Source organism: Nuphar pumila, chromosome 2 (genome assembly GCF_984573655.1).
Source record: "Nuphar pumila chromosome 2, dmNupPumi1.hap1.1, whole genome shotgun sequence".
NCBI classification, from domain to species: Eukaryota; Viridiplantae; Streptophyta; class Magnoliopsida; order Nymphaeales; family Nymphaeaceae; genus Nuphar; species Nuphar pumila.
Genome location: NC_143250.1, coordinates 120,271,547 through 120,283,890, shown reverse-complemented (window position 1 = coordinate 120,283,890; position 12,344 = coordinate 120,271,547). Strand labels below are relative to the sequence as shown.

At 35.1% G+C, this 12,344-nt stretch overlaps 1 protein-coding gene across 1 annotated transcript; it reads right to left on the bottom strand.

Annotated features, from left to right (window-relative positions):
- Positions 1-7,781: 7,781 nt before the first annotated feature.
- On the bottom strand, positions 7,782-9,573 carry LOC149846941 (uncharacterized). The gene is made up of 4 exons (XM_089998222.1): positions 9,279-9,573; positions 8,760-8,803; positions 8,536-8,582; positions 7,782-8,344 (listed from the first exon to the last, which is right to left on the bottom strand). The coding sequence occupies exons 1-4, from the start codon at positions 9,564-9,566 to the stop codon at positions 7,923-7,925; spliced, it is 801 nt and encodes a 266-aa protein (XP_089854348.1). The 5' UTR covers positions 9,567-9,573; the 3' UTR covers positions 7,782-7,922.
- Between the last annotated feature and the right edge of the window lie 2,771 nt (positions 9,574-12,344).

The following is a 12,344-nucleotide window of genomic DNA, read 5'->3' as shown; positions in this document are numbered from 1 at the left end:
TTTTACTTGAAACAATATTTTTTGATTTGAAAGATGATTTTGGCAATTTTCCTAGTTGACATGCATCACAAAAATAATCCTTTTTAAATGGCATTTTAGGTAACTCACGTACTAAATTGTTTTTAACTAATTTAGACATGTATTTTGAGTTGACATGACTCATTCTCATGTGCCATAAATGTTGAGTGTCATTATTAGCCATAAGGCAATGTTCAGTAATATTTTCTAGGTATAATTCATATATATTATTTTTTATTATACCTTTTAAAATGATATTTTCGTTGGTGTCTGCTATAAGGCATGCATCATGTTTAAAGCTAACATTATAACCTGTGTCACACATTTGACTTATACTTAAGAGGTTATGTTTTAAGCCTTTAACAAGGAGAACATCTTTGATAACAGGTTTATCAATATTACCAATACCAATTATCAAACCTTTGTTGTTATCTCCAAAGGTGACAGTTCCTCCTTCTTTATGATGAATAACAGCAAAAAGATCTGGATGTCATGTCATATGTTTTGAACATCCACTGTCTAGTATCCATCTGTTCTTCTTCTTTGGAGCCTGCAAAATATTAAGTAAAAATTCTTTGTGGTACCCAATCGGGTCCTTTTTTGTTAGACTTAGAAACCCATATCCATTTTGATTTGGGTTTGTCTATATCTTTAGAGAAGTACAAAGTATGAAAGTTGTAATGCTTCTGCTTAGGTTCAGCAGAACCTTTGATGAAAACAGTCTTTTTATTTATACAAGAAGGTTTATTCATGTGAGAATAACCAATACCATTCTTATAGAAAGAGAATTTTTGAGAGGATAGGAGTTTATCCAGGTTCTCTTTTCCTTTGGTAAACTTGAAAACCATTTTCATAAGGTTTTTAGTTTTACTTTTTAATTCTGAAAACTCTTTATTAAGAATATCAGGCATGTCTCTTTTTCCAAAAAGCCTATCATCTTTTCAAAAATGATGATTATGCTTCTGAATCTAAATGGGGTTGATCTAAACTCGAATTCAATCGGTTTGAGACCCAAATCCATGATAAATGAATATTTATCGATAATAAAACATGTATAACTAATTTATCATTTATAAAATCTGAAAAAGGTCGAGATGTTACATATAATCTGTCGAAGACTGCTTACATTACCTCTTATTTTTTTGTGCGACTGAAAATTGATGTTTCTATTATTTTACTACCAACTAACAAAAACTAACTTCTAAATATTGATTGGTCACAACAAATACTCACAACTAAAGGGCAGGAAGAGGGGGTTGTTGGATGCTTAGATGTTGACAACAACATGCTTTATATTTGGTTTGAAACTGACATGGTATTTGTTGGACAATGTTGCATACATATCAAACATAAATTTGGGGTGCCTAAATCAACCTTAAACTTGATTTATGTGCAGATTTTATTTTCTATCAACTAGAAAAACAAGCACTGAGTTCTTTGAAAAATGGATCTGAAGGCAGAGGAGTTCAAGCTATATAATTCAATTTGTAGTACAACTTGCGCACATAAGAACATTTACAGCATAATAAGTTAAGATTATTTATTTAAACATGATTTTATTGGTCTCTCATACTTGGTAGGTTTAATGTTTTGTTGCAGATTGGATTTTTTACAATGCTGATAAGCTACGACAGTTACCCTGAGTGAATGGTATCACTTGTGGATGGTATTTCTCAACAAAAAGATAAGTAATTACTTTGCTTATATGTTTGTTAATTCAATTAATGTTATGTACATGTTGTTGACTTAAAATATAATTGTTATTGGTATGATTATGATATATTTGTTATTTTGTATATGTAATACTTGGGCAGAAATGAGGAATTGACCTTCACTTGGGTACGTGTTTATATATTCTTGTTTGTGATATTTATAAGAGGTAAGATATATTAGTTGTTTGTTAATAATCCTTTTTTCAAAATTATGTACAAACTGCAGGAAGTGTATGATCTCATTCTATACAAAAATGAGGAAGAATGTTAAGGCAAAGAACAAAAAAATATTACAACAGAAAACAATAGATGTCAAAAAAGGCATAGGCTGTAGAGATGGAGGTTGTGGTGGTAGATGTTATGAAGATGGTGGTTGCAGAGACGAATGTTGCGGAGACAGATGATGCAGATTTGTGGGCAATTATGGAGACTATCCATTGATTAATATTGTAATTTATGAATTGTCAAACTTTAAGGATGTAAATTATGAGTTTAAATTTGTTCTTTAAATATTTCATGTTTAAATGGGTTAAAACGTACAGCTGATTAAATTTTTCATGGTTAATAAGTTTAAATTTACCAAACTTTATGAATTGTCAAACTTTAATGATGTAAATTATGAGTTTCATCACTGTTCTTTAAAAATTTCAGGTTTAATGTTATGCAATTTTTGTATATTTGTAAAATACATGCAAAACATAAAAATTAGCATAACAAACATTGTTCACAAATATTCGTCATTGTTCATAATTTTTTTTACAAAAGTCCTAAAATTTCTTATGTTCGCAAAATCACATATGACAAAAAAAATGTGTTATGAATTACTCAAATTTCTTTTAAATCACATATATTCATCATTGTTCGCAATATTTTGTTGCAGAGTTTTGCACATGATAGCAACTCTTTGTTCGCAAACTGTTTTGCAAAAATCACAAAATTTCTTATGTTTGCAAAATCTTTTTATGAAGTTTCGCATCCTCGTACTGTCCTTATTGCAAAACGCCTAGGTTAAAATCACATATCATGTATTGAAATTGCATATGCAAAAAATATTTATTTTTTATTGCAAATGTCCCGAATTTCTTTTAAATTGCATATATTTGTCATTGTTCACAATAATTTGTTGTAGAGTTCTACATGATCGTAAATCTTTGTTAGCAAAATTATTATACAAAAATCACAAAATTTCTTATGTTTGCAAAACTTTTTTACGAAGTTATTCATCCTCATAGTGTCTTGATTGTGAAACACTTAGGTTAAAATCATATTTCTTGTATTGAAATCATATATGAAAAAAATGTTTATTTTATGTTACGAATGTTTTAAATTTCTTTTAAATTGCATATATTCATCATTATTCGCACTAATTTGTTGCAAAGTTTTGCATATGATCGCATATTGTATATTATTTGTTATGGATTTTCCAAAAATCACAACTCTTGATTATTATTTGCAACAATTATTTATAGAGTTTCTTAAAATTGCAATCCATCATTTTTTATTATTATTTACCTGTTATAATTCAGCAAACATTTTACAATTCTGTTTTTGTATTCAATATGAATAAACTCTGACATTCATTCATTCTAAATCATATTTGGCATTCATTTCATTCATTCTAAACTATACTTCTTGTTCAATAAACCTTTATAACTCCAACATTCATAATTGAAGCCTTGTAAGAAATATAACATTTAAAGCATACATAACTTTAACATTCAGTAGACATTTTCTGTTATAATTCAACAAACATTTGTATTTATAGACATTTACAAAATATTGTTTACTTAATTATAATGATTTATAATTATAAAATATTTTTCAATTTACGATTATATTTATTTACAATAAATCATGGTTGCATTTAAATGTTTACAATTATATTGTTTTACAATAAATCACTCTTATATTCAAATGTTTACAATTATATTGATTTATAATGAATTATTATTATATATATAATTTAAGACAAAAGTCATTGTTGTAGATGTTTCAGGCATGCTCGTAGGTCCTCGATGACCCGATCCTTGTAAGCAATAAAGTCATCTTGAGTCCACATAATGGACTCCTTTGCTTGAAGTGACTCCTTCAGCATGCGGATTTCAGCTAGTACAAGAGTCATTGGTCATCCACTTCACTTGTAATCCTTATGTACATCAGACTCCTCGCCCCAAGTTCCTCCTCCTTAATGGCCATCTTTGTGGAGTGACTACTTGCGTTTTTTGTGGTAAATGTCGAGCAACTAGTATTTTGGCCACGACGTATGCTCCCTCTCTATCCACATGTCAAGCTGATTATATATGTCATAGTAGATAGTATGACCTATTTTATAGTTTTTCTTCTTTAGCATTTTTTTTTTGCTCCAATACTAGCAAATGATGTGGGTGTGGGCCCCTCAAACATAGACTTCTCAGCTGCCATATTGTGTAAAACTCTGCAAATTCAATACTAAGAAACACTAAGAAGCACATAATTTGACTTTTAACTTTAAAGTATACAAAACACTAAGAAGCACAAAATTTATTCATCAATAAAAATAAATTATTAATCATAGTTGTCATTACTACACCAGCAACAACACCACTGCATATAAAACAACTCAAAGAAAATTAAACAGTGAACTGGACTAAAAACATGAGCCTCTTGGATTAAGAAGATAAAAGTGCTCATAGTCGCCAAACAATGTTTATATGTAGTTCAGAAAAGCTAAACTAAAAAATATGTTTAAAAGGCATGAAACAATGTTTAATGGTATCAGATAAAAAAATTTGTAATGCCTCTAGAATTTAGAAGATAAAAGTGCTTATAGCCATCACCAAGGTGTGGTTAACTGTAGAAATAAGAGCCTCAAGCCATTAAACCAAGCACACCAACCACTATTTAGTTGTGTCAATAAAATCTAATATTTAGGAAGGTAAACTAACATGGTATAATTTCTTACATTTTTCAGTGTATTAATTGTAAGCATATTTCCTATATAAATGATAAAAAGAGGTACAAGAGAGAAGATGCAACTACTTAAGAAAAAGAGTTGTCGAAAAAACTCATCGTAAATATTGTGCTTACCAAAAAAAACTTATTGTTATGAATATGTTTACTGAAAAACTCATCCTCGTTAAATATGGAAAACACAACGATGAAGTTTTGTTGATGAATCATCGAAAAGAGTGGCAAAAAATAGTTGTTAGAAAAGTGATGATTTTTTTTTACCGAAGATCAAGAAGAAACCATAATTTGGGGACCATAAAGAAACCTTAGAATATGCAAAAATAGCTTTAGAGTACAGACAATCACATTTTACACCCTCAAAGATTCACATTTATTCTAGTAGAAAAATCACAAACATGAAAGAACATTGCACATTTAGATATGTCATTAAAGAAAGGAGAAAGGAGGTTTGCACGGTCTCCAGCTACTTTGGTATAAAATATGTTATTTTACTAAGGTACTTGCAAAGTTACGATCATAAGAAAGTTTGTAAAACTTATATTTGTGTGTTTCGTGAAGATCGTAAAAAAATGTGAGAGAACATACATTTAAGTGAGGGTTAAAGAAATGAAAAAGGAGGTTTGCACTATTTTCTATGACTTTGGTATAAAATATACGATTTTACTAAGTTATTTGCAATTTTATGATTAATAGCGAAGACCGCATAAATAACATAATTTTTTGTGCATTTCTTATGGTATGCAAAAAAATGTGCAAACCATCTTTTAAGTGAGAGTTTATGATACCTGACAAGTGAATTGATATATCGTGCAAACTTCATGAGTTTCACACATGCAAAGGGTAAAAGGATCCTAACTAAGTTGACTATTTGTGGTTTTGGTCATGGAGCAAATTTTAGCAAATTATGGAGTTTTTTAGCAAAACACATCATTTTTATCGATACAGTAAAATCATTTTTGGTTGGTAAAACCCTTGAGATCCCCTTGTGAGCACACTCAGCTTCATCCTTGTGACAAGGGCCACTCCTCCTGTCATTCGAAGTGGTTGCATCCCTTCAACTTGGTGAGGTTCACGAGTCACCCCTACTAGATGAGTGAAACCCTTGCAGGCCTCTCTTTTCTTCTGTCTCATACCAGCAATCGAACACTCATACAAGTATGAGATATTGGTACGAGTATGAAAAGCTCTAGGATGCCAATCATTTTGGAATAGGCTTTGACAACATAGGCTTAGCCCATTGCATGCGTCTATTTGTGAAGGCTTACATGACCATTCGTGAATGGCAAAAATAGGTTAAACAATCAATACATGATTGAAAATGTTTTTCATTAAAAAAAACAGATGAGATAAACCGCATAAAAATTGTAATTAGACAAGACCATTAAATAATATGTAAGAGTTCAATTCGGTTTTAATTTTCTAAAATAAGGTAAAAATGCACGTGGATAAAAGTTTTTTCTCTTGAAAACCAAGCTAGGGCATGAAAACTCTATAGTTTCCAATACAAGATTCAGTGTCATCCAAACCCGAGATTTGACAAAATTTGATTGGCATTTCTTTCTTTTTTAAATGTATTTTTGATAAAAAAAAATTGCTTGTGATCTAACCTTTTTGTTTGATAGGCAAGATCGAGTTGGGCAGATGCCTACTGGTTCAGCAATTAAAAATCAGTAAAAATTAAAACATTGAAGGGAACTGATGAGGAGGTGTGTCTTTTCATGTTTAGACTACTAAAGAAGCACGGTTAGAAAGCTTTCTAGCTATATGATTACACTTTTGTTCACTAAACACAACATTTTGTGGAAATTCTAAAGTTTTTTTACTAAGAAAAGGAGTTTTTTTTTTATAGGCAAACTGAGGTTAATTAGGCACATGGTTCGAAGAGACTAAAGGGAAGGGAGATCAGGTAAAATGTGACTGCACACTTTGGTACAATGTGATTGCACACTTTTGGTGTGCTGCTGCACCTGATAGCTTATCAGCTGTTGTTGGAGCCCACAGCTGACAGACTGTATCACAAAGATTGACGGTGATTTAGTGCAGCAGTACACTAAAAGTCTATAGTCACATGGGCACCTAATCCTCCCTGGCTAAAGGGTCTTTCTAAAATATCTTAATAACACTTCGTGATAACTGAGTTGGACATAGGTGTCAGTCCACAGAGAGAGAGAGAGAGAGAGAGATTGTTAGGACCAGCTCATCCACTAGGTCAACAACTTGTTACCCTTACGAAAAAAGCAAAGGGCATTTTAGTCAATTCGGACATCATTGTTATTTGTTACGACAGATGGTGGTCGTGGAATGTGCTCAACAATTACGCAAATTAATCAAAAGATTGTCAGGAGAGCCGTACCGCAAGGGTCCCTCGGCCGCCGTTCATCCATCACGTGATGAAGGGCAACCAACCGCCATGTCTGTATTATGACAGGTCCCACAAAAATTTTCAGAAGCGCTCGAACCCTAGATGAACGGCATCTAGATTTTCCGAAATGAGCGGACCGATAGAAAAGAAATACAGCCATTGGTGGCTTGGTGCCGTTCATCACATGGATGAACGGCATCCAACCGTGCCCCCCGCACCCCCACCTGATCCGCACTCTATCATGAAACCAAGGAAAAAGGAAAAGGAATAATGGGAAATCAGGTAGCTTTATTCCCCTTTTTTTAATATGTTAAATAATGCACACCATAACTCTCTAAATCATGGATTGTCGAGCTTCATATTTACTCTTCTCCTAGCCCTTAATTCTGATATACATTCATTGCCCACAAAATACAATTATTCATCTCTTATATATTATATAAGAGAGAGAGAGAGACCATAATTTTGATGTACTTTAATAGCCCACAAAATACCGACTATTCATCTCTGATATTATTAAACGAGAGAGGGATATGGAGAGATGGAAATTATTGATCTTACCCATGGTCATCTTGCCGCCAAATTAAGACTGCAGAGAAGCATAGCCCTTTTTGTCGACGGGTGAAAAGAAAAAGAAATGCTGGCAGCGCAGACTCGACAAGTGAACAAAACCAGACTCGTTCCTCCGTGCAACCATCCATTCACAAGCCAAGCAATAGCAAAAAAAGAAAAAAAAAAGCTACCAACAAACTCACGTCTAGCTGCCTAGTTTCTGCTACTCCACAAGGCTCTATATGAAAAACACATGCACTCCAGTCCCAAAGATAACCCACATAGCTGAGAAACAAGAAAGAGAAGAAGGACTATCCTGCTTCTGGGCATTAATTTGGAGCGTGGTCCAGAAGAAGGCTGTTCATGGATCGAGCCTTGACCGTGCTTGTGACCTCCTTCTTCTTGCTTCCCTCGGCAGCCTTCCGGTTATCATCCACATCGGATTGCTGTTTCTTTGGTGCAAGTGTATTTATGGTTTTTATCCTCCTTCCCTTGCCGAGGTGATGCTCACAAAGGGAGTATCCAACTAGCGTTGGTTTGTTGCACCTCCACCCTCTCCCGTTCATCCGAGTGCATTTCCACTTCTTCTCCACCACCTTGGCTTTCTTCTTCTTCTGATTACACCCATCATCACTACTATCATCATCTTCAGCATGGTTGTCGTCATCATCACCATCGAATGCCCATTCCAGATTCTTACTCTTCTTCAAAGGAAACGCGCTCTTCTCCTCGTGCCATCTTCCATCTGCCGCTTCATTTCGATTGCGTTGTGCAATGTGCACCACCATCAATAAAAAGAAGAAAGCATAGAATGATTCAATCTGGGATATGGGTAACACTCTCAATTTCATATAAAGACAATACCTCCCCCCCCCCCCCAAGCTAACCCAAAACCCCACACCCCCAAAACCCCCTCACCACTACCTCAAAAAAAAAACATACCTGGTGAACAATGCTTCTCAGGTGCATCTACACTCGACCAGTTTCTGCTGAGGACCCAAAAAGAAGAACAAATAACAACAAAAACTCATCAAATACCCACAACGCCTTTCCATCACACAACATAAAAGACGCACATGGACAACCATGTAAACAAGGATAAGGCTAAGAAGCAGTATCACTTAATATTGTTGGCACTACTATTTCACTATCATCATCATCATTACCTATCATCTCTTGCACCCTCTCTTTTCACCTCCTGCCCATCATCCTGCACACAAGAATGAACTCCCAAATAAAGAGCCCATCCATATCCTTTTATCCCTTTCACCATCAATAGCTTCAGCAAGAACGCTACATACGCATTTTTTTCTATATTTGAACTAAAAAGATCAAAAGGAAAACAAAGGCCAAAAGAGTGCAACCCTCCCCATTTCCCTTGCACCACTGACCGGAACACCACAGATCTGAAGGAACAACCAAGAAATCCAGCCGAGTGAGCAAAGCAAACCATCTGTGGTGCATTCTTTGAGAGATGGGTTTTTTTTATCTTGAGTATCAGATGTGCATTTTGGACATAAGAGAGAACATAAAATGTAGGAGAAAACGAGATGGGGGTCGGCAATCTGACGCATTCCGGCGAGGTTGGGGGAGGTGCATCCGATTATTAAGGCTAGAAAAGAGGCAAAGGTCACAAAAAAGGCAGTTGGGGCTCTCCAAAAAGGAGTGTGGGAGAGGGTACCTACCTGCGCGCGAGCCTTGAACAAGGTGGTTTTGGAGTCCCTCGGGTTTCCTCCGGCGGTTTTCTGCAGGAAATGGGGTGATCCGGAGGTGAGTTGATGGCAGATAGGGAGATGAAGGTGTGAGGCTGCACCTCCGGTCTGATCGGCGCTCTCCGTCTTCTCCTTTTGGTGTGAAGTACCGTTTTGCTGCACCTTCCCCTCTTCCTTTGGTTGCACTCCTCTCTCTCCTCCATCCCTGGAGAAATGGGGAAGGAGGAGAGAGAGGTGGCTCGATCTATTTCGTATCCTCATCCTCCTCTTCCTCACCTTCCCCTCTGATGGAGAGAGATTTGGGGTGTAGAGACTCTAGAGAGAGAGAGTTAAAAATGGAGTTTGTGGGTTGTCTTTTTTGGCGTTTTATTTTATTTTGCTTTATTTTATCTTTTTGCATTTACTCCCTTTCATTCTTTCTATACTTTCTTCTTCACGTTCCTTTTTCTTCTTTTTTCTCTTTGGAGTTTTTGCGTGATGGAACCGGTTTACCTCTGGTAGCCGGTCTAAGGCGTACGGAAAGTGCCAGTCAAGGAACGAAGGGTATGTTTCAGGGTGGGACCCGCTGAGGTCCAATCACACGGCCCTTATGTGACGCTATGGTGGTATGGCCCCACCTGTTTTTGCCGAGCCAGGTTGGCCTTGTCGGCTCGGCTTCATGCGCCGGCTCACATGCGGTATACTCCACCCCGAGTCTCTCATGACACTGAGTCGTAATGTTCTAAATTCCGAGTCTACTACACCTTAGAAAAACGGTTCGGTTGACTTCGTACACACGCGGACATATTTAATATCATCAAAAAATTTGTAATGTTGATTTTAAACCATACACCTATGCTTGGGTGACCTGGTTCATGACACAGGGTTGAGATACAAATTCTTAAAATATTTTTAATATTTTAATGTATGAAATAAATTTTATTAAATATACCTAAAAGTATTAAAAATTATAAAAATGTTAAAATAATATGTTTGCACGTCCAGGTCACGTTACTCTGCGGATTAGTATTTACCATGGACATGCAGTCAAAATGGCGTGTCCATATGACGTAGCCATATTTTCATCAATATACTCAGAGATGTTTTGTCTTGGGGCGAGAGGATCTCTGTCCAAGTTTGACGAAGGGGTGTTTGAATTCTCGTCTGCGTCTGTCGGCTGGATGCACCAAGTGCGTCTGCGCTGTGATGCTGTCACGCAAACGTGGGATGCACAAACGCTGATTTGATGCTTCTCGTGAACACCTATTTGGCATCCACTGCTGTTCTGTGCTCTCTCAAGGAATGTTTGATGGCGCATCCCACCTTTGTTCGGGAAGAGAAGCCTTAAAACCACATGTTTTTTAACAAACATGGAACAGTGGTGGACAGACAGCCTCAAACATAAAAAAAATAGTGATACTTGGATAGGGCAGGACAGTGAATCCTAGAACGCCCGCAGACAAGACCAAATTAACAAGATGTTCGTTCTCTGTTGCTTGATCATGTGGCAGCAGGCCTATGGTGAAGTCACTGACTCTTTCTTCTCAGGTTCAACTCTTACCAAGTGTGCACGCGCTTTTCTCTGATGTGCATCGATAAAGACTTGACTGTTAATTGTTGAAAAATATAGTATGTTAGGATCAATAAATAACCTATAGAATTTAAAAAAAAATGTTGATGATATTTATTCATTTGAATAATATATGTGTCATTAAAAAAATATCTTATTTGAATAATACATATTGTTAAGATAGCAAGAGATGCAACCGTCTCAACTTCATGCATTGAACCAACACGCCATAGAAATATTTTAGTCATGTTTTATTGAAGATACATGTATGGTTGATAAAAAATGATATAATAACATGATAACAATATTCTCTTTTGGTTCTAACCATGTTCAAAATATTTTTAAATATGAACAACCCATAAGAAAACTTGACTTTCACATAAGTCATAAGAATCAATTACTAAAACAAAATATCATATTTCACATATTTTTGCATGATGCAAGGATCGGTATGTCATGATGCCCATGTGAAGATGCTGTAGTTCATGTTCCACATATTCATGTTTATGCATTGTATCATTATAACAACTTAACTACTATATTCACCATGCTATGATTTTTAAAATAATAAAAAGGTTAGCACATAATGACAAATAAAACAAAATAACATTATAACATCATTAAAAAGAAAATTGTTGTTGTGGTTAAAGATGAATATATAATTTGGTGATTGCATCCATGGCCAAGATGTTTGTGTGAATATCGATGACATGAATGATGGACAACACTGATTCATTGAGTCAGTGTAAGCACGTAGCTCACCCGATTGTATACATAACCAATGAACCAATCAATGTAGCCGATTAAAATTTAAAATGGCTATTCAAATATGCAACTAATTAACATACTTAAAACTAAATAAGGATGACGAAACATACCTTTCACCCTAACTAGAGCTTTAATACACACGTTGAAAAAAGAAGAAAGAAGCACAAGATAAGAACCAACTTACTTTTACCTCAAGCCATTGTTAAGATTGAACGAGGCTCAAGGTTTTGTGTTCATTCTTGGTTTGGGAGCAAACCGAATGGTGCGGACATTGGGCTTGCCTCTTGGCTCAATTAAACTAGGCTACCAGAAAGATTTTCCAATGCTTCCCCAAGGGTGAGACTCTTATTTTTTTTAATGCTCTCCCAAGGGAGAGACCACTATTTATAGTGTTGGGAACCTCTTCTCCCATTAAGATAGGAGTCAGTTGGCTTTATCTCAAACCACACTTTCTTAAACCAAGTCAAACACTCACTAATTAATTTTAATTAATAAATTAAGACTTTTAAAAAAAAGTTGTAGAGATTTTAAGGGTGCCAAAATAATATTCAATAATTTTGGTTTTTACAAGCATGTTTCCAACAACTTGATTTATGAAAACTTGCTTGGTAAATCATGATTTTCACTTGATAAACTTAATTATTATTATACATTAATATAACTCACATTGAAAGGCATACTAGAGGTTTGGATTGCATAGTGTGCTCATGCTGAGTACCGTA